The sequence below is a fragment of the Sander lucioperca genome, chromosome 13, assembly GCF_008315115.2.
Source record: "Sander lucioperca isolate FBNREF2018 chromosome 13, SLUC_FBN_1.2, whole genome shotgun sequence".
Lineage (NCBI taxonomy): Eukaryota > Metazoa > Chordata > Actinopteri > Perciformes > Percidae > Sander > Sander lucioperca.
Window position 1 is genome coordinate 23,569,323 of NC_050185.1, and position 26,183 is coordinate 23,595,505.

At 42.0% G+C, this 26,183-nt stretch overlaps 1 protein-coding gene across 1 annotated transcript in view; it reads right to left on the reverse strand.

Moving 5' to 3' along the window:
- Window positions 1–10,979: 10,979 nt before the first annotated feature.
- Window positions 10,980–26,183, reverse strand: part of LOC116052867 (CXADR-like membrane protein) — a 173,616-nt gene continuing 158,412 nt past the window's right edge. Inside the window, exons 4-7 of the mRNA XM_031303695.2 lie at window positions 20,706–20,873; window positions 15,689–15,811; window positions 13,053–13,194; window positions 10,980–12,520 (exon numbers count right to left, since the gene is read on the reverse strand). Of these exons, the coding sequence (XP_031159555.1) occupies window positions 12,145–12,520; window positions 13,053–13,194; window positions 15,689–15,811; window positions 20,706–20,873 (809 nt within the window). The 3' untranslated portion in view covers window positions 10,980–12,144. The remainder of the gene's footprint in view (window positions 12,521–13,052; window positions 13,195–15,688; window positions 15,812–20,705; window positions 20,874–26,183) is intronic.

Here is a 26,183-nt window from a genome sequence, read left to right on the forward strand (position 1 = left end):
GCTACTTGTCGACCTGTGGATGAAACCAAATCCCAAAAAATTACTACAGCTCTTGCGGAATGGGTGGCAACTAACTGCAGACCTGTCAGCATCATAGAGGACTCAGGTCTTAAAGACGTACTATGGTTGGCATGTTCTGACCTGTCTCGTTGCCGTCGAGGGGGACAGTAGTTTTCACGGACACACAGCCTGTACGACACCGAGAAAGCAGCCACAGTGGAACTGCTGCAAACGCTGTCTCATTAACCGGTGATCACTGGACGTCAGTGAGTAATCAACATTATTTAGGAGTTACTAAACACTATACTGACTCTAGTAAGGATAGGGATTTTTAGTTTTTTTAGTTAGGTACTTGGAGGAATTGTGCAAAACAGATTCACACATTTTTCTTTTGTTTACAGTAAATAAATAATTACAAATCTTAAAGTCAAGTTCATAAAGTCACTTTCTTTGCATTCATTTGATTCCCAAGATACACTGGTAAAATTGCTTTTGATTGTTAATATGTACTTAAAAACTGTTCTGAAATGCAAAATAATAGAATTTTAATCATGTGATAAAATATGCGATTAATCGCGATTAACTATAGAAATTCAGCGGTTAATCGCGATTAAAAACAATGTATCGTTTGACAGCCCTAATTGTAACGTATCTTCAGTCCGTCGTGAGGAATAGGCCTGTGTTGGCTGAGAAAGGGTTTGAACCCGTGTATTGCTGCTTGCGGCTATATTTTTAAGTGTAATCGTTTTTATACTCCAACACACTTCATTCTGTACACAAATGGTCAAAATAAGGCTGTTTCATGTCCACTTTAAGTCATGACGACACACAGTTGAAAGTCAGGCACTTGATCTATGTGACAAGGAACTTTTAAATGGCTCATAAAAAATACAATTAAACAAAAGAACAGCAGATTAATACTTTTTCTGTAGTAAGTGATGCATGTAAACAGGCCACAGACCACTGATATTTGTGTATCACTAAAAGCCAATCCACTTTGTCATTCAACATGTCCAATTGTTTGAATGTCTTTGTTCTTGTTACTTTACAGGAAAGTTCTTCTTAACAACTAGATACCGAATGCCTTTAAACTGTGTCTCTGTAGAGCAGTGGGGTTTATATGGCTGGCTTGAGTAAAAAACAAATACAAAATAAACATATGAATTAGTTTGACCAAGAAATCTTACATCCAGGTCTGATAAAGACTGAGGTGCAGTTGAAAACTGGATAAATCTAGTAAGTAGACAATTCTGGCATTTCCCAGCTGTCTTTCATTCTGCAGTAGTACGCAGTTATATAAGCAACCCTTAACACAGCACAGAGCTACATGGCTGCAGCTTAATACAACCATGACAGATGTTTTCATTGCACAGGACTGTCACTTCCAGTTCACTAGAAATGGTCATTAAAAACATCCTGCCATGTTGAGAAGCACCGTCACATCCAAATGATGCTGCTACATCAAACTAGTCCACATGTATCATTACCAGAATGCTGAATAGCAGTCAAAATGTATTTTCTTTCTACTCACTTCTGGTCATGGTATGCAAAGCATGTTCAGTTATTTAAACACAAAAACCAGACTGTAAACAAGAAAAGTCTGTCTTACTGTACTTAGGAATAAAGACAGTATCTCTATGTGTATCTCCATTCAAATTTTATTTTATAAAATAACAACAACAACACAAAAGCACTGAGTTTCTATACAAATATCACACCTTCACTCAAGCAGAGGACATGGCTTTCTTGGCTTGACATTGATATCATGAGTGAGAGAAGAGGTGACTAACCCCTTTCTGACATTGTGTTGTTGCCACACTATGCCGTGAGCTGTAGAAGGACTGTCATATTTACATCAAGAATTTTCAAGAGGGTAGTACTTTGTAGAGAATACACACAATAAACAGATCCAGAATCAAATGGACCCCAGAAAATAGATTTATGAATATACATTTTGTTTTTTTATGACGATTACATTTTATCTATAGGAGTATAATTTCTATACTACATAAGCTTTGAGGTAAAAAATAACATTCTTCCTATAGTTTAGTATCTGTAACATGCATATAACCATCATTCATCCCATAGATTTCTTTAAACTTTACACCCTATGCATGTTCATTGAGAATGGTGCTTTTTCAGTTAGAATGAGCATAAATGGATCACTGAAAATGTGACAAAGTCTGCTTCTGTGATAATGTCAAACAACCCATTGCAAGGTCAAACCCATTTTACTTTCTCACCTCTGCACAGCTGGCCAATCACAATGTGAAATGGGTGTGAATGTTGGATTGGCTGTTTTTGGAAAGAAAATGGTTGGACACAGTCCCAATAATTCTACAGCAGAAATGTGTAGGGGAAGGGGGTTCCGAAGCAGTTCAAACATCTGACAAGCAGTTCTGATGGAGTATACTGGCCACTTAACAGAGCCATAAAGACTAGTCGAGGCAGGTCTAAAACACTGAAGAGCTCCAGAGACATGAATTGGCTTTCTTATTTAGTCGGCCCTGTAATGGCCGATGACTGTTTTGGGATTTTGTTTAGTTGTGATGACACATCTAATATTGTGCTCCCATCTTATCTTTACTAAGTGTGTGATGATGGGAAAAGATTGAAATAAAAGATATCTCTGAAGGTCTATGGAAAGTATTATTAGAGTATTACTGAATTTTTGGATGAATTAACTGCAATCTTATTGAAAAAACATACACAGGCTCCAAGTAACGTAAGTTTCAGATCGTCCTCACCAAACAAAATGTCCATATAGGTTGATTATGTCAGTGTAGCAGTGTAAAAAACATAGGACTTTCACCAAGGAGACCACTGTTTGTGTCTCGTGTGAAACCAAAATCAACTTTGACTTTTTTTAAGTTAACCAACTAACTTTGTTAGTATGTAACCATGTCACAGACGTATGTCTGTAACAGACTTCCTCATTTTAAGCCAAACCATGATCTTTTCCTAAACCTAACCAAGTAGTTTGGTTGCCTTAACCAACTAGTTCAGTTTCACAACATTAACCATGTGTTTAAAACTGAAATTGGGAAACATCACTGCCTGGTATGGAAACAATTTAATTTGATTCAGTTTTATAGTGTCAAATCCTAACCGAAGTTATCTCAGGCCACTTTACAGATAGAGTAGTTTTAGACCACACTCTATCATTTATAGCACCGAACAGGACTACAATGCTCTGGAAAGAGTGGTTTGATCAGCTGAACATGCAATGGGCACTGCCCTACCCTGCCTAAAGGATATTTACACCAGACGCTGCAAGAAAAACGCTAGGAGGTTCATTAAAGATCCAGCCTTTTCTCCCTGTTGAGGGAAGAAGGTACAGGAAACACCAGGGGCCTCATTTATTAACGGTGCGTATGCACAAAAGAAGACATACGCCGCTTTCTAACCCAGATTTGGGATTTATAAAAAGCAAACTTGATGGGAAAATGTGTGGTCCTCCGAGCAAACTGTGATCCATCCGTTTGAACATAAACTGGAGAAACAATAGCAGAAGGATGATACATAAGAAACGATTTGAAATTGATACCATTGTGTAAACCAAAACGAAATATCACCTCTCTGCAGTGTGCACAAAAAAAAACATGAATTAGAATAATAAATACAAACGGACATATCTTGTCATTGCAAAGAACATCTCAGATATGCACTGTAATTGTTTAACAATACTTTGATGTCATTAAATTATTCTTGTAAATATTAAGGTGAACAGTAGTAAAAACTAGAAAATTACGCAAGAAATTGTGACAGTGTGCCGAATACTTGGTGCACATCCCAATGCTAATATTACAAGTACTAAGTAAGCTTTATCATGGAGTTTCATAGAGCACTGTGTGTGTGTGTGTGTGTGTGTGTGTGTGTGTGTGTGTGTTAGAGAGGGAAAATACAATGGTTGAGCAAAGGCCATTGTCACCGCAGGTATATTATCAATAGTTATTAGTGGTAATAAGTATTTGTGTCGCTCCTCCACTTTTGCATATGAGATTCTGAGACCAAACACAAACACACACACACATATACACACACACACACGGTAGAACTTCTTGCTATGGCGATTTGCGCTGTGAGTGAGTAGAAGAGGGAGGGAGAGACAGTAGCTGTGTTCGAAACCGTTCCCTGTCATGGAAATAGTGCACTATAGAGTGTGTTCGCCATCATGTAGTGGTGGTTGAATTCTCATTTCAGAAAACAGGTTTAGTGAAAACTCTGAGTTTGTTAACCCTGAGATGAGGGAAACTCTGGGTTTTCTGTTTCAGAAAGAGAGGTAGTTCAGTCTGTATCAGGCGCATTTTAATGCAGTTTATCTGCATGAATAAAAACTTAATAAATAAAACTTATTGTTAGGCAGATTATGAAACGTTTTTTTCTCAAACATGTCATGTCCTTTTGTCGACGATCCCGTTGATGAAAAAGCTGCAGAGAGTTATGTCGGTAGATGATATTGAGTCCCGACTAAATGTATTTTCATTTCCACATTTTTTCACAGTCCATCAGATATGTAGATACTTTATCCGTCCTCATATCACTAACATCCACCATCGTGGACATGCTTTAACATCCCAGCAGATTCTTTGTGTCGCATTACATTTTTTGCAAACGGCATTTATCTTTATTGGTGATGCGGATCATACTGTAATAGTAAAGCCACTGTAGCCGTCAGAAAAGTGTGACTCGCTCTGAAACGTTTTTTTTAAACGTTTTTTATATTGTTCCCTGGACACAAACCAGTGAGAGCCATTAAAAAGAAATAAATTATTATACATTATAGTTCTGTTAATGATCATGGTACTGCAGCCTCAGAATGGGATATAGTAGTAGGCCTAGCTTACTTTTTCGCCCGCAGGATTGCACCCAAGTGAAATTATAGGTGTAATACAATTCCAGTTTTCACTAGTAATATTATAAGTTAACTGTGATTAAATATGAAATTAATACACTGTTGATGCTTACGCATTGACTCGAGCAGCAATTTTCTCCCACACCAATTCTCTCTCTGTTGCAGCAGCAACCGCTGTCTTGCTTTTTTAATGAAATACATGTTCAAACTCGTTGTTTGTGCGCATGAGTATTTCCGCCGACCCGTTTTTTTGTGGTTGTTACCATGGTGAATCGTAGTACCATGGCTCCATTCATGCTGCCTTTTTATTGTGGTGGTGCACGCACGTGAACATACTCGGAGTTGATTGAACCAACTCATATCAGCTGTTCTGGAACCGAAAACAGCTTCCCATCTCAGGGTAAATCTACTCAGACATCAGGGTCCAAACTGCCTGAGAGCTTCTCCTGTACTGTACTGTAATTCCTCTACTATACGACAGTAAGTCGCGTGGTTATGACACAATCGTTAGCCTATTTTTATAAAAACGTCTGCTATGGAGCCATAACGTGAGGTACAAGGTAATGGAGCCTTTTATACATTGTCGTGTTTCTTTAGAAATAAACAATGGACAAATAGAGTCTTTAAACTCTTCAGATGTAAAGTTATTCTCTGTCAAAGTGACACCAAAATGAATGGCAGTCAATGGGATGCTAACGGGAGGTGATGGCTTGGTAGCATCAAAATGGCGCCATAGGAGGTTCGAGTTCTGAAGCGAAGCTTACCCCCTTGATTCTCCTCAGTAAATTTCATTCACTATATAGTCCACTATAAAATACCCACAATGCACTGCTAATTTGAGTGTACATACGATGTAGCCTACATGTTACTCCCGTATATCACAATGCAACGCGGCCGTGTTTTCCCGGAGGAGAAGAAGAAGCAGAAGTCACCAAGAAAACTGAAAAGGAAAAATAGAGTGGGCTTTGGTTTCTAAACATTGGAAATGTAACATGTAACATATATTATAAACAACATTTTACTATCCTCCTTGGGTTCTCGGTTTGTTTCAGGGACCTATTAGAAGTATTTTAGTTTCAGTTTGTTTACATGATGATGGGTACGCCCGCCTCCGTCACACAAATAACCGGCGCATCTACTCATGCAACGATGTGTTTTCAGTGAGTGTCCCAAATCTGGTTTGTTCACTTTTTAATAAACACTATATAGGGAATAATGAGGGAGTGAATGAGGGAACGGTTTCCAACACACCTATTATCTTAGACAGGTCAAACATGTTCATTTAATGATTTTTATACCTCCAAGTTCCTTCTGTAATTCAAAGACCACAAGTCCAAATGGCAAAATATAACCAGAATGATAAAAATCTGCCGAGTGCACTGATGTGTTGTTTTATGTTTGTGGTATCAAATATATGCGACACAGAGCAGGTAATAAAAAGGGAACCGTTTGCCTCTTTCCAGATATTTCTTCTTTCTATTGGGGCCTATTTGGCACTTGGTGTGCACAGAGCCAAAAGTTTAAGTCCAATGGATTCCATAGTTACATGTCTGCGGCCGCCACACATTTTTCTACATTGTGACCTAAAATGACGCATGAAGAATGAAAATTGTGGGGGACAGAGCAATTTGTTTTGAAAACCGTCAGAGGATGTTACAGCAGCTCCCCACTCTGAGGTGTGATGTCCTCCCCTCTAGCAACTTAATATTCCATCACATACACACACATAAAATCTGAAACGGTCTGGAAATTGGACGATACATAAACTGTGATTTCATAAAAACCGCGCTTGATATCAGAATGCCCATTCAGCCCAATAAAGGCCAAAGTCTCATCGTCCGTTTAAACTTATAATCATTTTTCGATCTTTAAGTATGGCAGATCAGTGTGGCCCCAACGAGGGATGGTTTTGAGCTCTGTTGAGTGGATTTCCAGACAATTTCCCAATTAAAGTCTATGGGGAAATGTAGCTAATTTTTTTGCGATTTTCGTGAAAACTGCTAGGCAAATCTCTTAGAAAAGACATAGCACACCATTCCCGATCATCCACACTTTTTTTTTGTATTTGTTGCGATTATGTTCGCAACACTGCGTGACTAGAAGCGGGACACAAAATGTGGCAGGAGATGGAGAATAAGAATATTAAGTATGACGAATAATAGTCATTGTGCACTGAATTTAGTTTACACTGATGCCGGTTTTGATGCTGCAGTTGGGCAGATGCAAGTGCAGCTTCATATATTGTTATGATATATAATTTTGTGGTGTTTAGTTGATTTCATATCAGTGTTATAAATGTGTTTTTATTGCTATTATTTGTCATCTAAATTATATTTCAATCAATATCCAAATCATCTGTGATGCGGACATGGTACTAAAAATCTCGGTGGCCTGGGTCAACCCATAACTCATTTATATTGAGTAACGGCAGCGTTGGGTGCAGACATGAGGCCGGAGCTGTGTTGATGGCTGGCATCTAGGTAATCATGATTATACATATCCTAAACAAATTGTATTCTTTCTCTACTGTATTATCTAACCTGTGTACTAACATTGCAGGTGACAGTGGATATCCCCTCAAGAGGTGGCAAATCATCCCTTTTACAAACCCACAGAGTGCAGAGGAGAGGAATTACAATGTACGCCACAGTCAGGCATGCCACACGTTGTTGTGGTGCTTCCAAAGGGCAGATAGCGTTGCCACAGGAGGAACCGTACAGGCACGAAAAATTGTGAGGGCACGTGCTGTGCTACATAATGTGGCACAGCTTAAAGATGTGGCTGCATTCCCAAAATATGGTGGTGTTGTCCTCAACCCCAAACCCGACCCTGACCCCCAGGCATTTGAGCCAAATGCTGCTATCATGCGCCAACGTATGGATGTGATGTATAGCTCGTACAAACACAAGAGGTATGGAAAGAAATAACAATACTTTTTATTAACAAGTTCTTTCAGTGTCAAGCTTACGTATGTCATACAACACATTTTTTAATCTCTCTTAAAGGGTAACTACCGTTTTTTTCAACCAGTATTAAGCAAGATCGCTGCAGTCGGCAGAGGAGAAACAAGCTACAATGTAAGTTAATAGGACAATTGTCCAGCTTGTATTTACCTTCACAAAAGTGCTTGTTTTGCCACTGACAGACTGAGATTAATATTCTAAGTGTCTGACAACATGTTTGCTAGTTTAACGGTTCAAAAAAGGGTCCGTGAGCCGGGTGCATGGTTCAAAAGGGTTGTCCTTAGTGTCTTCATTAATCAGAGGTGTGTTTTGGGCGTAACATGCAATCAACCAATCAGAGATCATCTCCCATTCCCTTTAAAAGCCAGGCGCGTTTGGACCTTGGAGCATTGCTATTATGATGGAGGATTTGCTGAACAGGAAGGAGAGAAGAAACTGATCTGCTTGTGTGTGAAGTGAAAGCGCGCGAGCAGATCATATAATACTATTTCACATTTTAATATATATTTTTTTAATCTTTTGCATGTTTGTGTGCTGCTGCGTGTCCCTGTGTGTGCACCTTTTTTAATTTATTTTTTTATACTCAACAGTGAATTTTATTCTTGTATTTTATTTCGTATTAAATTTGAATACGGAACTGTGAATTTCACTCACAGAATTTTGGGATTTTCATTATCGTATTAATTGTTTTACTGAACTATGATTTTTTTTAGACACTTGCGGCGGGTGCAAGATAGGGCCCAGAAACTTCAGTGTATGTAGTGGAATGTTGTACATTGGTGGCTAATACTTTCTAACACATAAAAACTAAAAGGATATAGGAATCACAGTATAGGTATTGCTCTGTTCATTGGGCTTCAGGTGGGCTAGGTCCAAGTCTGGACGACCACTCTCCAGTCGGAGAAATGTGTTCACTGGTGCTTTAAGTCACGCCAAGATGAACTGATGACAGCTTGTATCTTAGTCATTGTACAGTCCAGTCAGCGTGATGGGTGAAGAGCCAGCGCGTGCGTGTAGGCCAACTAGGCAGCAGCCTAGAGCGGCTCTTTGGCAAGGCGGCAAAATGTGGGCTCATACAAAATGTCAACTGCTGTGTTTTGCCCTCATTTTGTCGCCTCTTGTAGTCCATTGGTGAGGAATGTGTCTTTGTCCTCAAAAACATAAAACAGTTGGTGCCGTTGTTGTCATTCAGATATACACATACATGTCCTGCGTCGGCCTACTCTACTAACTACTTATACTACTAATAATTGTGTGCATTGCACTTGTCTATTTGCGTGATGTGTATATTTGGCGTTTGTGTTGTTTCTGTTTTTTGCTTATATTGGCTGCGCGTTATTGTTTGTGTGTTGTACGTTGCAAATAGAGGGGCGGCACAATTGTGTTTTGCCTAGAGCAGCAGTAAAGACTGCACCGGTCCTGAGAAGAGCGAATAGGTTGAGACTCACAAGACAAGTTGAAAGAGGAAAAGGGATATAAAGCAGATTATGAACTGAAGTGAAGAATGGAGAATGTCCTCTCGTGTGTAAATGGACTGTATTTATATAGCGCTTTTCTAGTCTTAACAACTACTCAAAGCACTTTTACATAGTACAGGAACCATTCACACACATTCATACACTGTGGCCGGGACTGCCGCACAAGGTGTCACCTGCTCATCAGATAAACATTAACACACATTCACACAGTGATGGCGCAGCATCAAGAGCTGTTGGTCTTGTGTGTCTATGTGTCTGTCTGCCTGCCTGCCTGTCTGTCTGTCTGTCTGTCTGTCTGGCAGTAGTTCATACAGAAATGGATCTCTCCCCTCACCTACATTAACTCAGATTAGTGTCACGCTTGTAATTTACAATGTGTTGTGTTGTCCATGGTACTGTGTATGTTTGATCATTACAATCAGAGGGGAGGGAAATAAAAACAGATCTCTACCGCAAACCAACTGATCGCAACACTTTACTGAGAGGAGACAGTTTTCACCCGCGATCGCTGATTAAAAGCCTTCCCATTAGCCAGTTCCATCGGATTCGCAGGATATGTAGTGGCGATGACTCATATTCTACACAGGCTAAGGATCTCGCAAGATGAATGCCTCCAGGCTACAAAAAAGAGCACTGGTAACACTGGTAAGAAGACAAATGCCCCTGTGTGCTGCGTAAAATACCCCCCACTGGGTTTTGAGCTTAAGAAGTCTCTCCAAAAACACTGGCACATCATTGATTCAGATTCCAATCTAAAAAAGGTATTTCCAGATAAGCCGAGGATGGTTTTTAAGCGCGCACCTAACCTAAGAGAGTGTTTAGTTAGGAGCGATATGCGCCCTCATCGCGCACCACTCCTACCGCCTGTGCCAGATGGAGATTATAGGTGTGGCAGCTGTGTACAGTGTTCATACACGCATAAATGTAAAACGTTCAACCACGACACGCATTACTGGTGCTATCACTTGTAGCACCACACATGTCATATACATGATCGTGTGTCCTTGCGGCCTGGCATATGTGGGTAAAACCATGCGCGCATTGCGCACAAGGATCTGTGAATATAGGAGCAGCATAGAACGGGGGACGAACGCAGTTCTGTAGCTGCCCACTTTAAGCGAGCTGGTCACAATGTTAGCGCATTGAGATATGTTGGAGTGGAGTGTGTTAAGAACCCTCCAAGAGGGGTGATCATGGTAGAAGGCTTCTTCAGAGATAAACTTTTTGGATTTATTACGGCTTAAATGAAGAATTTGATATAAAGCCTTTTCTGTAATGTCTTTTGTTGTATAGTGTAGCACATAATGTTATTTTTTCCATTTTTTCATTGTGTGTATATTGTGTATATGTAATTTCATCACTAATGGTTTTATGTGGTAACTATGGTAAAGGTGGCACTTAGGACCATCAAGGCCTTGGTAATCAGTTTAAATGAGCTCAGCTGATGTATGGTCAGCTGACCATGTATGTGCCCTATTTTTTGCTTGAGCCACTGTTGAATGCCATTTGCCTGAGGAAGACCCAGCAGGGTCGAAACGTTGCAGCACAATAAACGGATGGGAGTATTAGCAGAGTGCGGGCATCTCATTCTTTTAAGTTGTAGCCAGCCCCTTTTTGCCCTGCACCTGGGTGGGGATGTGCACACTACCACTACTGCTCTACGTGATCATTACAATAAGCATGTGCCAAAGGCACTCTTTAGACATCATTATTTAAGTTCTAATGTATTAAGAGTGCAGGACATTTTATCTCTGTATAAACGATTTAATGAGTCATATAAAACTAATTCCTATTCAAAACAAACAAGTTAACATGGGAGTTCTTACTAACTTATTGCCGAGAAATCACTGTCTATAATAAATCTTAATTAGCACCACATTCAAACATTTCATTCTTGGGTTAAAAAAAAAGGTTTAAAAGGATAAAGGAATAAAAATCAAATGTAAACCATCACAATGTGGCACTTTCTCAGTAGGGCCTTCACCCTTTAACAAATTCTATTTCTATTAACAAAATCACACCTTTTCTGAATTCTCTATGAACCTCGACACATCAGCTATAAATATTATCAACTCAAGTGTCCTGTATGAAGCCACACTCAAACTGAAGAAGGGAATCGTGCACATCTATGTGGTTTTTCAGTCAGCACAGAGGAAGCAGTGACTCATTATGATTTATGTCCATATTAAAAGTGTGTGACACATGTATGGATGGATATATGAAGTGTCCACATAAAGTCTGTTTATACAATCAGAGCCATTCATCCTGTTTATGTACTGGAACAACCTGCAGTGAAACTATGTTCAGCAGTTCAGTCATACAGTAGGTGCAAGGTATTTTCATTTGCAACAGGTGTAAAGTGTTGTATTCCATTCTTTTAAGAGCTACTCTAACCTCTGCAGCTGTATGTGTGAGCGGTCTGTTGTCTTCTGCGAAAAGAATGGCGTTGCCATGTCATGTAATCCATTGATCAAATGTCAGTCTGGTTCGGGCTTTGGACTTCATCTCATTACATTACCTCATCCCATTCACTCCCTGGGTCGTGGAAACCTTCTCCTTCCATAAGATACCGACTGCAGCTTCAGTTTCAACACCTCCTTGTCTTTCAAAATCACAGTCTATGGCACGTGTGTCAATAAACGACACCAGAAAAAGCTTCTTCCTATATTTGTAGTGTAAAGCACAGATTATCTGAGAGTTGAATGACTGAAAGTATCCATCAGATAGCTAATGGTGAGAATATTTCTAGATAATATAACTGGATCTTTATCAGAGTCTAACTCCTGGGTTCAGCTAGTTGCCGTGTCCTGAGGCCGCCTTGGTCTTTTCCTCTGTGTCTTTGCATCTTCTACACAGTCTGGAAGGCCTTGGTTTGGGCAGGGATCATGACAGGTGTGGCCCCCATGCGGTTCAGGTTTCCAGGACTCAGCTTAGGGGGAGGGCTGGGCTTGCAGTTGGAGGTAGACGTGGAGGTTGGTGCTGAGCGCGGTTCAGGAGTCTTGGGAACGGTCTGATTGTAGCCAGGTGGAGACTGAGGGAAGGGGGAGGCTTCACAGTTTTCCTTGAGGGCTGCCACAGCAGGAACACACACTCGTGGGCCTCGGAGCCCCATGTTGTGCACCATGGACTGAGTGGAGGAGGTGCCTGAGCGAGAGCTGCCAGAGCGGGACGACGAGAGGGAGTTGGGCTTCACCAGCTTGGCTTTGGGAGCCTCTGCATCCTCCCTGAAATGAGTACATGTTTGCATGATTTCAAAGAGTGCCCTCAACAGATCAAATTAGCATTTACTAGTAGAGTGAAATTTGTCAGGATAAATTATTACTAACACTGTGTAGATAACGTTCAATTCAGTTTGAGTAAAGTGGATGTTATTCTTAAATTCTAAATAAATATTCTGTAAACACAAAATCTCAAGGTGAATTAAACAGTTGTAACAAATAGTGCCAAAATGTCATTGACATGTCATTTAGGGTATCAGATCTATGAAACTCTGGTTTCCTACTGTCAGAATCAGTCACTGCTTTAAATGGACTTTGATAAACTAAGTTGGCAGTTTGAGACTAGTATCCACTTCTAAAGGTGGTACTTTATTTTCATAATACATTTCACTGATATTGTACCATTTTTGTGTGCCAAAGCAAGTTGATTGATCAATACAGCTGCACACGTTGCTAGTTTCCTTGTAAGAATTCAGGCTGGGGTTATGGCCGAATGTATGGTTATGACTGCCAGAGTAAGTGTCTCTCCATCGTATACCTGATTTCATTTGGGGTCTCTTCTTCTTCATATTTCTTCATCTCCTTTTTGCGGAACACCAACCAGATGATAAGGATGATAAGGAGGACTCCGAAGGACACGCCAACCACGGCCCCTGCTACCACACCCATACTCCTTACATCTACACACGCGCACACACACACACACACACACACACGCACACACACACACACACACAGTTGTGTAAGAGAGTATACTGATATTGAGCTTAAAAGTGAAATTCATACTGAAACACATTTTCTATTGTGTTATTTTAACACTAGAGGGTAACATAATTAGAAATGCTTTCCCTAATTTAGAACTGTGAATACTACAAGCTAATAAAAATCCCAATAAATCATACAGAAAATACTTTGGTTAGCAGGTGCCTTACTTTCTAACCCCCTCCCTTAACATGTCCTGGGACTTAGTCTTGTATGACGTGTGGTAAGTGTGCAGGTTGCCGTTTCTATAGGTAAGATAACAGTGTCTTCAAATGAAGCCCATTATGTACTTAAGATGTGTGCTGATGAAATACTATGTGATCCATCCAGAAAAATCTTGGATTTTAAATTCCATGTATCGGCATGTAGGTACAATTATTAAAGCTCAGTTTTTTAATAACTCTAATTGTCCCCAGGTTTTTTGTTGTTGTTATTAATAAGCTCCAATGTTACCTGTTCTTTAATTGGATATTTTAACGTTTTGGGGTCATTTGTTATCACGCTGCAGCATCTCCTCTGCTCTGTGTTGGGCCTGTGCTCCTCCGAACACACACTTTAACCGTTACATTTAAAATGGAAATAATTCTAATCCTGTTCTGATTTATTATTTTTTAAATAATATATATTTTTACAGCAATTTAATTAGTAAGAAAAGAACTCAACAGAGTAGTAGCATGGATACAACCCTAATGATACCCATCTGTAATTATGATTGAAAATGTGGTTTGTGCTTTGTGTCAAGTGACATACATACTGAGAATAATAGCTCTGGGAAATGTTCAGCCCCCGGACCTTAGCGTTCAGAAAATGTGATCTCCTGAACAATAGATTTGAATAGCCCATACCGTGTGACCTTGTTTTGGATTGCCTAGTGATATTCTTTGTCTTTAGCCCTATTCACACGGGTTTAGTATTACCTGGGGACCTTTAGTAATTTGTAAGGTCCACCAAGGTCCTGTGATATTAGTCCCGTGCAAAACGTATGGATCTGTGATTTGGCGGGGTTGTATATCATTTTTTCAAGGTTTTTGTTTTATCCCTCTTCCTTGAAGACGGATATGGGATTGCAGGGGCTGCGGATGCCGCCTTTCATGGCCAACCTAGTCTGGACCGCTGGCCGAACGGAGTCCTCTGTCCCCGAGTCAACGCTCTCCCCGCGGCTTCGTCTGAGGGCTGATGGTGATGCTGTGTGGGTGCCGCCGCTGGGAAAGGGTATGCTCCTCTGCTAACCTCTACCAGGCCTGGCCCAAAACGCTACAAAACCCCAACCCAAGTGCGGCGCGGCGGCCTGGTCATCCTCCGCGCGCCTCCAGGTACCCAACTCTCGTTGTACGGATGTCAGTAAATTCAAGTAAAATCACAGGCTTCATTTATCCCGTGCAAATGCGCCACACTAAACTCAGATGTGGGGGGTAATTTCTTAAACACATGAGGTCCCCAGATGATCCCGTGAGAATAGGGCTTTTGTCTCATCACTAACAAGTCCAAATATTCTTTATCAATTCTATTGTCCAAAAACTATTAAAATCCTCCACAGAAAATAGACCCAAACAAATGACAAGCCCCTTTCGAAAATGAAACTAAATATAGTTTTATGGATGGGTAGATTTACATCTTCAGGGGGATCCAATGAACTTGGGCTGAGAGCCACAAATGGCTCAGAAGTCTTGTCCTTGTCTTGTCGAAGTCAAACAGTATTGAGAGACGGCCTAACACATTGGGCTTTAAAATATAGACTGTTGTCATCCTGATGCTTTACATTTCCCTGCAGGTTTGACTAATGAGTGTGACCCCAATGTATATGAGTTAAATCTTACTTTTAGTCAGCCACACATTATTTTGGGTAATGACGGTTAACGATGGTTACACTGTAGGGGTGTTGCACAGTACAGCGAAATGTGGGTACTTTTCAATACTTGATACTTTTGTTGTAAAAACGGTTTGGTCTTTACCAACGTACTCTACTTGTTGTAGGTACAACAAGAACTCATGAACGACGTTAGCGTATGCTAGCTGTGTGGCGATGCCAGGCTTCAGAGCAGCAGGTTGACAAGAAGACTGACATTCTGTAAAAACATCTTTCAGTTGGATGATCATCAATCAGATGATTACATGAAAAACGGCATACAGACCTGGCATATTTGTCACATCTTACTGTAAATGAAGGATTTATTCAACCAAAAATAGAGTTGCTGATTGTTGGAACAGTGAAGAGACTTCATTAAAACAATTTTGGTGAGTTTTACTTAGTTTCTGTACTGTTTGAATGAAATGTACATTTGATAAAAAATAATTCAGCAGCTCTAGGCAGGGATATGTAGACCAGAAAGGGGGAAATCCTACACATACCACCCCCCCCACCCCCTCACTTCTGAACCAAAAGTCACACTTTTCTTTTTTTTTTCCACTCACAGTGTATCTTGACCTCCACGGTACAGCTCTGTTCTCCCACATCGTTGCTGGCTGAGCATTTGTAGACTCCGGTGCTGTCCTTGGTCAAGTTCCTTAACGTCACAATCTCTGGGTTTTTCAAATCTGATAGTACCAACACAGAGAAAACTGGACATAGGAGTGGATTCTTGTCTCAATTTGTGGTTTAAAAGACATTACATGTTTGTACTGTTGAGTTAACAGAAATAAAGTAATTGTGAACATACAGAAGAATAGTATAAGACAGAACTTCTGTCTAGTTCGTAACAGCGAAAGCCAAAGTCAACGAAAAAGCAATAAAGTCAAAGAGTGGAAATATATACTTTATTTAATCAGGAAATCACACTGAGATCAAGATCTCATTTGCAAGTGAGACCTGAGTACAAAGTGAAATATCAAACAGAAATACAATCAAATGAAAATAAGTAAAGATTTAAATATCAAGACAGGTAGAAAAATGGAATAAATGTATACATTTTTTTCATTCAAATAACTCCCTTATAGATAAATAGAGAGGGAGGGCCATCCTACCTTCTGATATAGAACACAATGATGAATGCCATATGGGTCCCCAGTTATAAATCTAAGGGCTGATTGGTAAACAGAATCTAGAAATTTGAGCTTAGAGATGGAGGCATGCCTATAAATAATATCTCAATAATCTAAAACAGAGAGAAAGTTTGCTTCTACGATCCGTTTCCTACAAAAAAAATGGGAAATGACCTGTTTCTGCAGTGAAAAACTTCTTCAATAGGTGTACCATTTAGAGTGCAGATTTGAAGATTTCTGTCAATATCGTTAGCTCTGGAGAATACCATGTACTTTGTTTAAGATCAAACTGTGCATATTGTAGGGTGTAAATGCGAGTTGTAAATTATCAATTGCTGAACTGTCTCATCGGCATAAAAATGAAAGTTGCATGCATTAATGTACTAATTTATATAAATGGTAAATAATATTGGACCTAAAATGGAACCTTGAGGAATGCCCTTGGTAACTGGAAGGAACTCAGATTAAATATTACCTACCTTAATGCACTGTTTTCTGTCTGAGATATCATTTCTAAACCATCTTCATGTGTTTGGGTTCATGCATATATCTGAAAAGTCTGTTAGGAGTTAAGGAGAGTGATCAACATTATCAAAAGCTTTAGAGAGGTCAATGAAAACAGCAGCACAATGCATCTTATTATCAACAGCTGATGTGCTATCATTTATGACAAGAGTGGCAGCAGAGATTGTGCTGTGTTCTTTTCTAAAACCAGATTGATATGGACTCAGAATGGAATGTGTATTTAAATAAAGTTTGAGTTGGGCATTTACTATTCAAAGATCTTTGAGAGGCAGGGCAGTTTGGAAATAGGTCGATAGTTATTTATGACAGACTTATCTCCACCTTTGTGAAGTGGCATAACATGTGCTGCTTTCCATACTTTTGGGATTATACCAGTATTTATACTCCGGTTAAAATCATTTCATTTCCATATGTTATCCCCCCTATATATGACATCAACAGTTCGTGGTGCCAGGATGCTGTGGTGGTTTCCACTCACCGCTCATCCCACATAGAGCTAATGACTGTGAAATGCCGACCCTTCTACTTGCAGAGGGAGCTCACGGCAGTCTTCATAACAGCTGTCTATCTACCACTGAGCGCAGATGTGAAGGAAGCCATGACAGAACTCTAAAACATCAGTGAGCAGCAGAGACAGCATCCTGATGCTTTCTTCATGGCAGCTGGAAATTTCAACTGGTCTCAAATCTGTTCTGCCTAATTTCTACCAGCATTTGAATTTTGCAACCAGGGGAAAGAACACACTGGACCTGGTGTACATAAACATCAAAGACTCATATAAAAGCAGCCCCCCTTCCCTATATAAACTGGCACAGAGAAATCTGTCCCAGGGGATCAGGAAAGCAAAGACACTATTTGCTCAAAAACTAAACAGCCACTTCACAGACGACAAAGACACACGTCGCTTGTGGCAGGAGTTCCATACCATCACTGACTACAAGCCCCCCTGTGGATTTAGAAATATGTTTCACATGTGAACAGCCATCTCAATCTTTGAGCATCATCCATAATTACCAAATCAATATCTGTTTTTACCTTACTAAACAAAGAGATCCCTCTCTGCCAGATGAACTAAACAATTTATATGCACGTTTTAAGGCTAAAAACCCTACTCAGACGCAAGCACTCCTGCCATCATCCAGCGACCAGTAACTCCAGCTGTCCATAGCAGGAGTGAAGAAGGCCTTCGCCAGTATCAACACATGCAAAGCTGCAGGGGTGGACAACATCCCTGGACGTGTTTTAAAGGACTGTGCAGGGCAACTGAAAGATGTTTTTGCAGGCATTTTTGACATCTTGCTCAGACAGGCAGTAGTGCCCAACTGCCTCAAAAGTGCCACCATTGTTCCCGTCCTGAAGAAGTCCAACCCAGCCCGTCTCAATGACTTTTGTCCTGTGGCTCTAACACCCATAATAATGAAGTGTTTTGAGTGGCTGGTCTTGCAGCATATCAAAAACTGTCTCCCTGCCAACATGGACCCACCACAGTTCGCTTATAGAACCTAATGGTCCACAGAGGACGCAGTCTCCACTACACTCCACATTGCGCTGTCACACCAAGAGCAGAAGAACACCTACGCCAGGATCCTCTTCATAGATTTCAGCTCAGCTTTTAACACAATCATCCCACAGCAGCTGGTGGAAAAGCTGAAGCTGTTGAAGGTGGATACTGGCACCTGCAACTGGGTCCTTAACTTTCTGATGCAGCGGCAGCAGACTGTCAGGGTGGGCAGCTGTATGTCAAGAACCATCATAGTGAGCACCAACTCACCCCAAGGCTGCGTCCTGAGCCCCATACAGTTCAGTCTGCTCAACCTGACAGCACTGCCAGACTCAGCAACAATTGCATCATCAGGTTTGCTGATGACACAACAGTGGTGGGTCACATAAGTGATAATGAATCAGCATACAGGATAGAGGTGGAGGTACCGGTCTCATAACCTCACCCTCAACGTGGACAAGACAAACGAGATTGTAATTAATTTCAGGAGGGCTGGCAAACCCCATCATGCACTGCTGCACACTGACGGTGCTGTTGTGGAGAGGGTAAGCAGCGTGAAGTTCCTGGGAGTTCACCTGGCAGACAACCTGACCTCAACGACCAACACTACAGCAGTCATCAAAAGAGCACAGCAGCGGCTCCACCGCCTCCGGAGACTCAGAAAAGCAGGTCTCCCCACGGTTCACCTTACCACCTTCTACAGGGGCTCCATTGAAAGCATACTGACCTACGGCATCACTTCCTGGTTTGGGAGGTGCAAGGCCTATGAAAAAAAAAGCTGAAGAGGATAGTGAAGATATCCAGGATCCATCAGCTAGTCAACTGCCAATGTGATGCCACTGAACTGCACTTTATAAATGTTCCTATTTTATAGACTGAATGTCTGAATGGTTTTTTTAGCGCTTTTATTAGATATCATTTTTTACTCATAACAATTTATTTCTGTTAATGCTGTTCTGTTAACTAATTTGCACTGTGACCAATGAAAAACAACTTTTCGTTTCTTCTGAATATGCAAGTACTCAGTGAAATGACAAATAAAGTGAATTAAATGGAATTGAGGTTTAGATCCCCCAGAATTAATATTTTTGAGGACATAAGGGAAACAATATTATTGAATATGTTGGAGACAGCCTCTATTGGAGCTGATGGAGGCCATAAAGTCCAACAACAAAGGATAAAATGGCGTGGTTGAGAGATCCTTTGACTTCTAACACAAGCTAAGACAGACGCCTTGATATTGCTTCTGAAGTAAATAATTACTCGCCAGACTGTGTACTAGGTGTATTCTGACTTTTAATTTTTGAGGTTGTTCACACCTGCCTCAATAACAACAGTAGAGGCAGAGCTGTGCTGGGCAATCAGCTGGGGGCGGAGAATGCAAAATCCTTTACGTGAGCTGGAATCCTGGCTCTTGGTCAGCCGGTTGCCACGGCTGGTCGGAGGCATGGAGGATGGTGAAGAGTGGGACCCAAAGGAGGAAATTCCTGCAAGCTCAAGATGTCATACTTGATTGCCAGTTGCAGGTGTTTAGATGGAGGAGAAGGAGACAGGCTAACTCCTTTGCCTTTGTGGACCATTGACCAGGCCTCCTGAGCTGGTTTACGTGGAGTCGAGCTCACCGGAGTCTTCACTCCATCCCCGCCAATGAGACGCCGTGACTCCGCTGGGCAGACAGAGTGTGGAGGTCGCTAATGTTTCGGGCTTTGCAGCCTGGAGAAACCACTAGACCTTAGGTTGGGTTGAGGCTGTCCCAGGCGCTGGAGTTTCTGTGTGAACGGAGCCGGTCCATGTCAGAGTTTTATCATTATTCATGGACATGTTCCGGTTATCGTAGCCAGAGGATATCAGTAATGTGTTTAGCCTAGGGGGAAATCCAGGATCATCTTGTCCTTCTCTTTGAGGTCTGCCTGCTGATTAGTGATGCTTTCCTTCAGCTTTGGTAAGGTAGGAAGGAAATACACACAGCCATCATGTTTGCAGGTTATTTTAACTTGTAGACTCTGTCACTCAAGTGTACAATACACAACCAAGATTAGTTAAAACCGGCTTCAGCCATGAGCCGAAATGTTCTCAGAGGTCAGAGTTCTGAGGCAGGCAATCTCTTGAGCAAAACCAGTAAAAACATATTAAAGTGTTTCTTGTTAAAAGTCACAGTTTAACTGGTGCAGTTTGGAGTACCACGAGTTCAGTTGCAGTTCAGATTGATTCTCTAAAATCTTAAAATCCATAAGTCTGATTTCTAAAATCTTTCATCCAGATAAAAGATACATTTTAAAACAAGCATTTGAGTATTTCAAGCCGATAAATCACTGCTACAAAGCTGTGTGCTTAGTGTCCATTTTATTTTTTGCTTTAAGATCTTGTTTGTATTGATTTTTTAAATTTTAAACTTTGTATTGGCATCAAAGTGAGTAGACTTACCTATCAGGGCCAGTGGAGGCAGCTTGCCAGCATTCTTGCCCTTGTCCAGTAGCCTCTCCCATTTGTAGTGGATGGGATCAGAGCCATCAGCAGACTTGCAGCTCATCTTAACATCACCGCCCTCCAACAGTTTGCCCTCCATCCAGCACCGTGGCTTGGATGGCTTTACTGCAAAAAGACAATCAGATAATGATAATATCCACATGAAGTGGGCTTTTGAGACCTAGACCAGCCCACCACAATCAGCCGGACATCAACCATCCTTGCACTCCCCTTCAGCACATGTACCAGCAGGGTTCAACATTAGCACCATTTACCAGCCAAATGCTGGTAAAATATGTAAGTGGCTGGTAGATTTGCTTGACTCACCAGCCAAAAAAGAGTAACATTTTAACATTCACCATTTAGCTGGTGGACAAAAAGTTAATGCTGAACCGTGCATACCAGCCACTAATACTCTCACTTAGCTGAGTGGTAAGCAAGAGAGTATGATAATGTACTCACTGATTCAAAAAGGCTGCCTGGCTCCTGATGGTTAGATGGCTAAAGGTTGAGGGCGGAGCATGGCTGTCATCAAGATGTCTTGTACAGTAAACAAGTGACAAGTCTGTAAATTAAGCTAAAGCTGCATTTTGTACACAGTATGTATTATTAAATTATATTATATTATTATATTATTATTAATTATATTATTATTATTAAAATGTCATTTTTATATGTAGCTAACACTTGTGTTATAGTGGAATGTGGATAAATCAGAAAGCTATAATATTATGTTTGCAAGTGCCTTAGCCTGCTAATACATAACTAACATTAGCTTACTAACAGCTAACTTGTCCTCTCTGGTAGACAAGGGTGCTAAAATAATCGTTGGACATGCTTAAATCTCGTGTTTTTTAGCTAGCTGCCGGTACTTTGTGGTTATTTTCACTGCCGGTGGGGGCGGGACTTAAATGCGCTCTCTCTCTATGGTAGGATGGAAGTGGGCCATAGTGGGATCTGATTGGTCATTGTTCACATGAAAGACACACAGTGGGCCAATCATGTGACCTCTCTTATCTCTATAGGCCGATCAAAAAAAAAAAATCTTCAGCCCACACAAATAGACTGGCCCACCGGGAAATCTCCCGGTACTCCCGATGGCCAATCCATACCTGATGTAGTGTCAAAGGACTCAAAGATGGCTGTAGTTTTAAAAGAACTTGCTGGAGGGGGAATGTGCATTCTGATGCTAGAGACTTTGTTGACAAAGAAGGTTAAAAAGGGCAGCAGCTCCAGCAGAGGACCCCAAACTTCCCTTTCCCGAGCCACATTAACCAGCTCCGACTGGGGGATCCCGAGGTGTTCCCAGGTCAGGTTGGAGATATAATCTCTCCACCTAGTCCTGGGTCTTCCCCGAGGCCTCCTCCCAGCTGGCTCTGTGAGAGTTCTAGTTAAATCAAAAGATTCAACAATGTTTAAAAGCTCTAAGGATAAAGGACTTTCTGGAAAACATATTTATATAAAACATGTATATTAAAACCTTCTATAATCAGACCTTTATCATAGTTAGGGTTTATGATAGAGAGGAGTTCAAAGAACTGTTCAATAATGCCACATAGATTTAGAGGGTCTGCAAATCAAAATGCACAGTGTTTAGCATAATTTAAATAGCTCACATTATTGTATTGTTGTTTGGTTTATTGCTGGCCACTTGGTCGTCCCTTTAAACAACAAAAACATTAATTTAACAAACAAAAAAATTCTCCAAACATTTTAAAACATAGGTTAAAAAAGAGGAGGAAAAAAAACACAGACTCCAGTCAGGCTTGGCCTGAAAAGGGTATTTTCCAATGATTTGAATGCACCATGAGGCTTAGGCTACCAGTTTCAAGTAAACACACCGTCTGCGTTTTTCCGACAACGGCAGCAGCAGACTGTTGAATGTCCCAGTGTTGGAATCCTCTACAGTGAAATATAGTCACACTTTACTCGTTTTTACGTTTAGCTGTCAGCATTTTAACCATGTTTAAGCCAGCTACTAGCTCACGGTAGGTTAACGTTACCTGCTGCCAAGTTTAACGTGTTATTAGTGTTAACTAGCGTCCCATGCAGCGATATTTCTTTGCCTCTAACTCTAACATCTGTTTCAGAGCATCAGAGAGAAGCGCAGCCATTTAAGTGGCATTGAAGTGAGGCAACGAAATCTGCGTTGCTATTCGGTCCGGTAGATACCGGTTGTTTTGGCACCAGTGCCATATTAGCACCGGGTGTCGGTACCCAACCCTAGTCTGAGCATCTCACGCCAGGGCTGTGGCCGTGCCAGGCCGGGCCCAAGGGCATAAATCCTAGGGGGGCCGGGGGGGTCAGGACCCCCCCCATCTAAGGGTTGTCCCCCCCTAGAAAACCATGCTGTGTATTGTAAATAACATTAAGATGTATACTTAAAATATCTGTGTAAGTAGTAAAACAATACAAACCCCAAAAAATGCTTTTTAAGTTTAGAAACATTTTGAGTCCCCCCTCCCTTGCCTCACAGTGGTTTGGTCCACTGCCTGCTGTACGTTAGGAATCGGATCTGTACTCGACTCACAGTCACATCGGTAATGACAGGAATGTAGATAGTAAGTAGGTGGTTCAAGGCTGTTTTATTCACATTAAACATCGGATGAAGTTGTTCTTTTCTCAAATGGAAATGATGCTGAGTAATTAATGAATTAGTCATGACAAAAAAGTTTGCTATGTTAGTAATATAATGTAATGTTACCTAGCTTGTTTAATAGCTTGTTGGATAGAAATGCACCCACTATAACTAACATTACCACGGCGATAAGCCCAACGTTATGAGTGTGAACTGATATTAGGGTTAATATTGAAGATCTACAGTTGTGTTTTGTTCAATATGATGTTAAGTGGCTGAGCAATAGGTTTGCTGCAGACAGTGTGGCTCATGTGGCTGTCAGGGTGAGCAGATGAGCTTTACCAGTGGCTCACTAATTAATATTATGATCTTTTTCAAAATAAGTCATTATGTTTTACGGTATTTTTGTGGCTTGATTGTAAACAACTTAAAAATAAATACATGGTTTTAAAGAAGAATATTTTGGTCAATTTAGTCAGCTTTTTCATTGAATCAAGAGAACCACTGAAAAGAAGGATAATGGTACAGTCCCCATGCTACACTAATGATAGTATTAAGGCTTTCCTCTGTGTACACATGTCCTCTACGAGTATAATTGTGGCTGTATTATTTGTGTCCCCTTCAAAAATTGCTCTTCAGAGATTTTATGTTTATTGTCCCCCCCTACTGTTAGATCAGACCGGGCCATGGTCTGTCTTCAATGCACTACACTGCATTTGCTCATGGACATGAAAAGGGTTAGGGTTAGGGTTAGGCAATGATGGAGACACATGGAGAGGCGTGATTGGGAGGAACGGCCTCCCTGATCTAAACCAGAGTGGTTGTTTGTTGTTGGACTTCTGTGCTAGTCATGGATTGTCTATAACGAACACCATGTTCGAACATAGGGATGCTCATAAGTGTACTTGGTACCAGAGCACCCTAGGCCAAAGGTCAATGATCGATTTTATAATCGTTTCATCTGATCTGAGGCTGTATGTTTTGGACACTCGGGTGAAGAGAGGGCCAACCGATCACCATCTGGTGGTGAGTTGGGTCAGGGGGTGGGGGAAGACTCTGGACAGACCTGGTAAGCTCAAACGGGTAGTGCGGGTAAATTGGGAACGTCTGGAGGAGGCCCCTGTCTGACAGACTTTAAACTCACACCTCCGGCGGAGCTTTTCGTGCATCCCTGTGGAGGCTGGGGGCATTGAACCCGAGTGGACAATGTTCAAAGTTTCCATTGCTGAAGCTGCGGCGAGGAGCTGTGGTCTTAGGGTCTTAGGTGCCTCAAGGGGCGGTAACCCACGAACACCGTGGTGGACACCGGTGGTCAGGGAAGCCGTCCGACTGAAGAAGGAGTCTTTCCGGGATATGTTATCCCAGAGGACTCCGGAGGCAGTTGCAAGGTACCGAAGGGCCCGAAGGGCTGCAGCCTCTGCCGTGAAAGAGGCAAAGCAGCGGGTGTGGGAGGAGTTCGGCGAAGACATGGAGAAGGACTTTCGGTCAGCACAAAGGTTCTTCTGGAAAACCGTTCGCCACCTCAGGAGGGGGAAGCGGGGAACCATCCAAGCTGTGTACAGTAAGGATGGGACGCTGTTGACCTCAACTGAGGAGGTAATAGGGCGGTGGAAGGAGCAGGGGTTGTCTTGGTTGACACGCCTCTTCAACATTGCGTGGAAGTCTGGGACGATGCCTAAGGAGTGGCAGACCGGGGTGGTGGTTCCCCTTTTCAAAAAGGGGGACCAGAGGGTGTGTGCCAATTATAGGGGTATCACACTTCTCAGCCTCCCTGGTAAAGTCTACTTCAAGGTGCTGGAAAGGAGGGTTCGGTCGATAGTCGAACCTCAGGTTGAAGAGGAACAATGCGGATTCCGTCCTGGTCGTGGAACAACGGACCAGATCTTTACTCTCGCAAGGATCCTAGAGAGGTGCTGCAGGAGTATGGGGTGAGGGGGTCCCTTCTCAGGGCCATCCAATCTCTGTACGACCAAAGCAAGAGCTGTGTCCGGGTTCTCGGCAGTAAGTCGGACTCGTTTCAGGTGAGAGTTGGCCTCCGCCAGGGCTGCGCTTCATCACCAATCCTGTTTGTAGTATTTGTGGACAGGATATCGAGGCGTAGTCGGGGTGGAGAGGGGTTGCAGTTCGGTGGGCTGGGGATCTCATCGCTGCTTTTTGCAGATGATGTGGTCCTGATGGCATCATCGGCCTGTGACCTTCAGCACTCACTGGATCGGTTCGCAGCCGAGTGTGAAGCTGCTGGGATGAGGATCAGCACCTCTAAATCGGAGGCCATGGTTCTCAGCAGGAAACCGATGGAGTGCCTTCTCCAGGTAGGGAATGAGTCCTTACCCCAAGTAAAGGAGTTCAAGTACCTTGGAGTCTTGTTCGCGAGTGAGGGGACAATGGAGCGGGAGATTGGTCGGAGAATCGGCGCAGCGGGTGCGGTATTACATTCAATTTATCGCACTGTTGTGACGAAAAGAGGGCTGAGCCAGAAGACAAAGCTCTCGATCTACCGGTCAGTTTTCGTTCCTACCCTCACCTATGGTCATGAAGGCTGGGTCATGATCGAAAGAACGAGATCCAGGGTACAAGCGGCCGAAATCGGTTTCCTCAGGAGGGTGGCTGGTGGCTCCCTTAGAGATAGGGTGAGAAGCTCAGTCTTCCGTGAGGAGCTCGGAGTAGAGCCGCTGCTCCTTCGCGTCGAAAGGAGCCAGTTGAGGTGGGCATCTGGTAAGGATGCCCCTTGGGCGCCTCCCTAGGGAGGTGTTCCAGGCACGTCCAGCTGGGAGGAGGCCTCGGGGAAGACCCAGGACTAGATGGAGGGATTATATCTCCAACCTGGCCTGGGAACGCCTCGGGATCCCCCAGTCAGA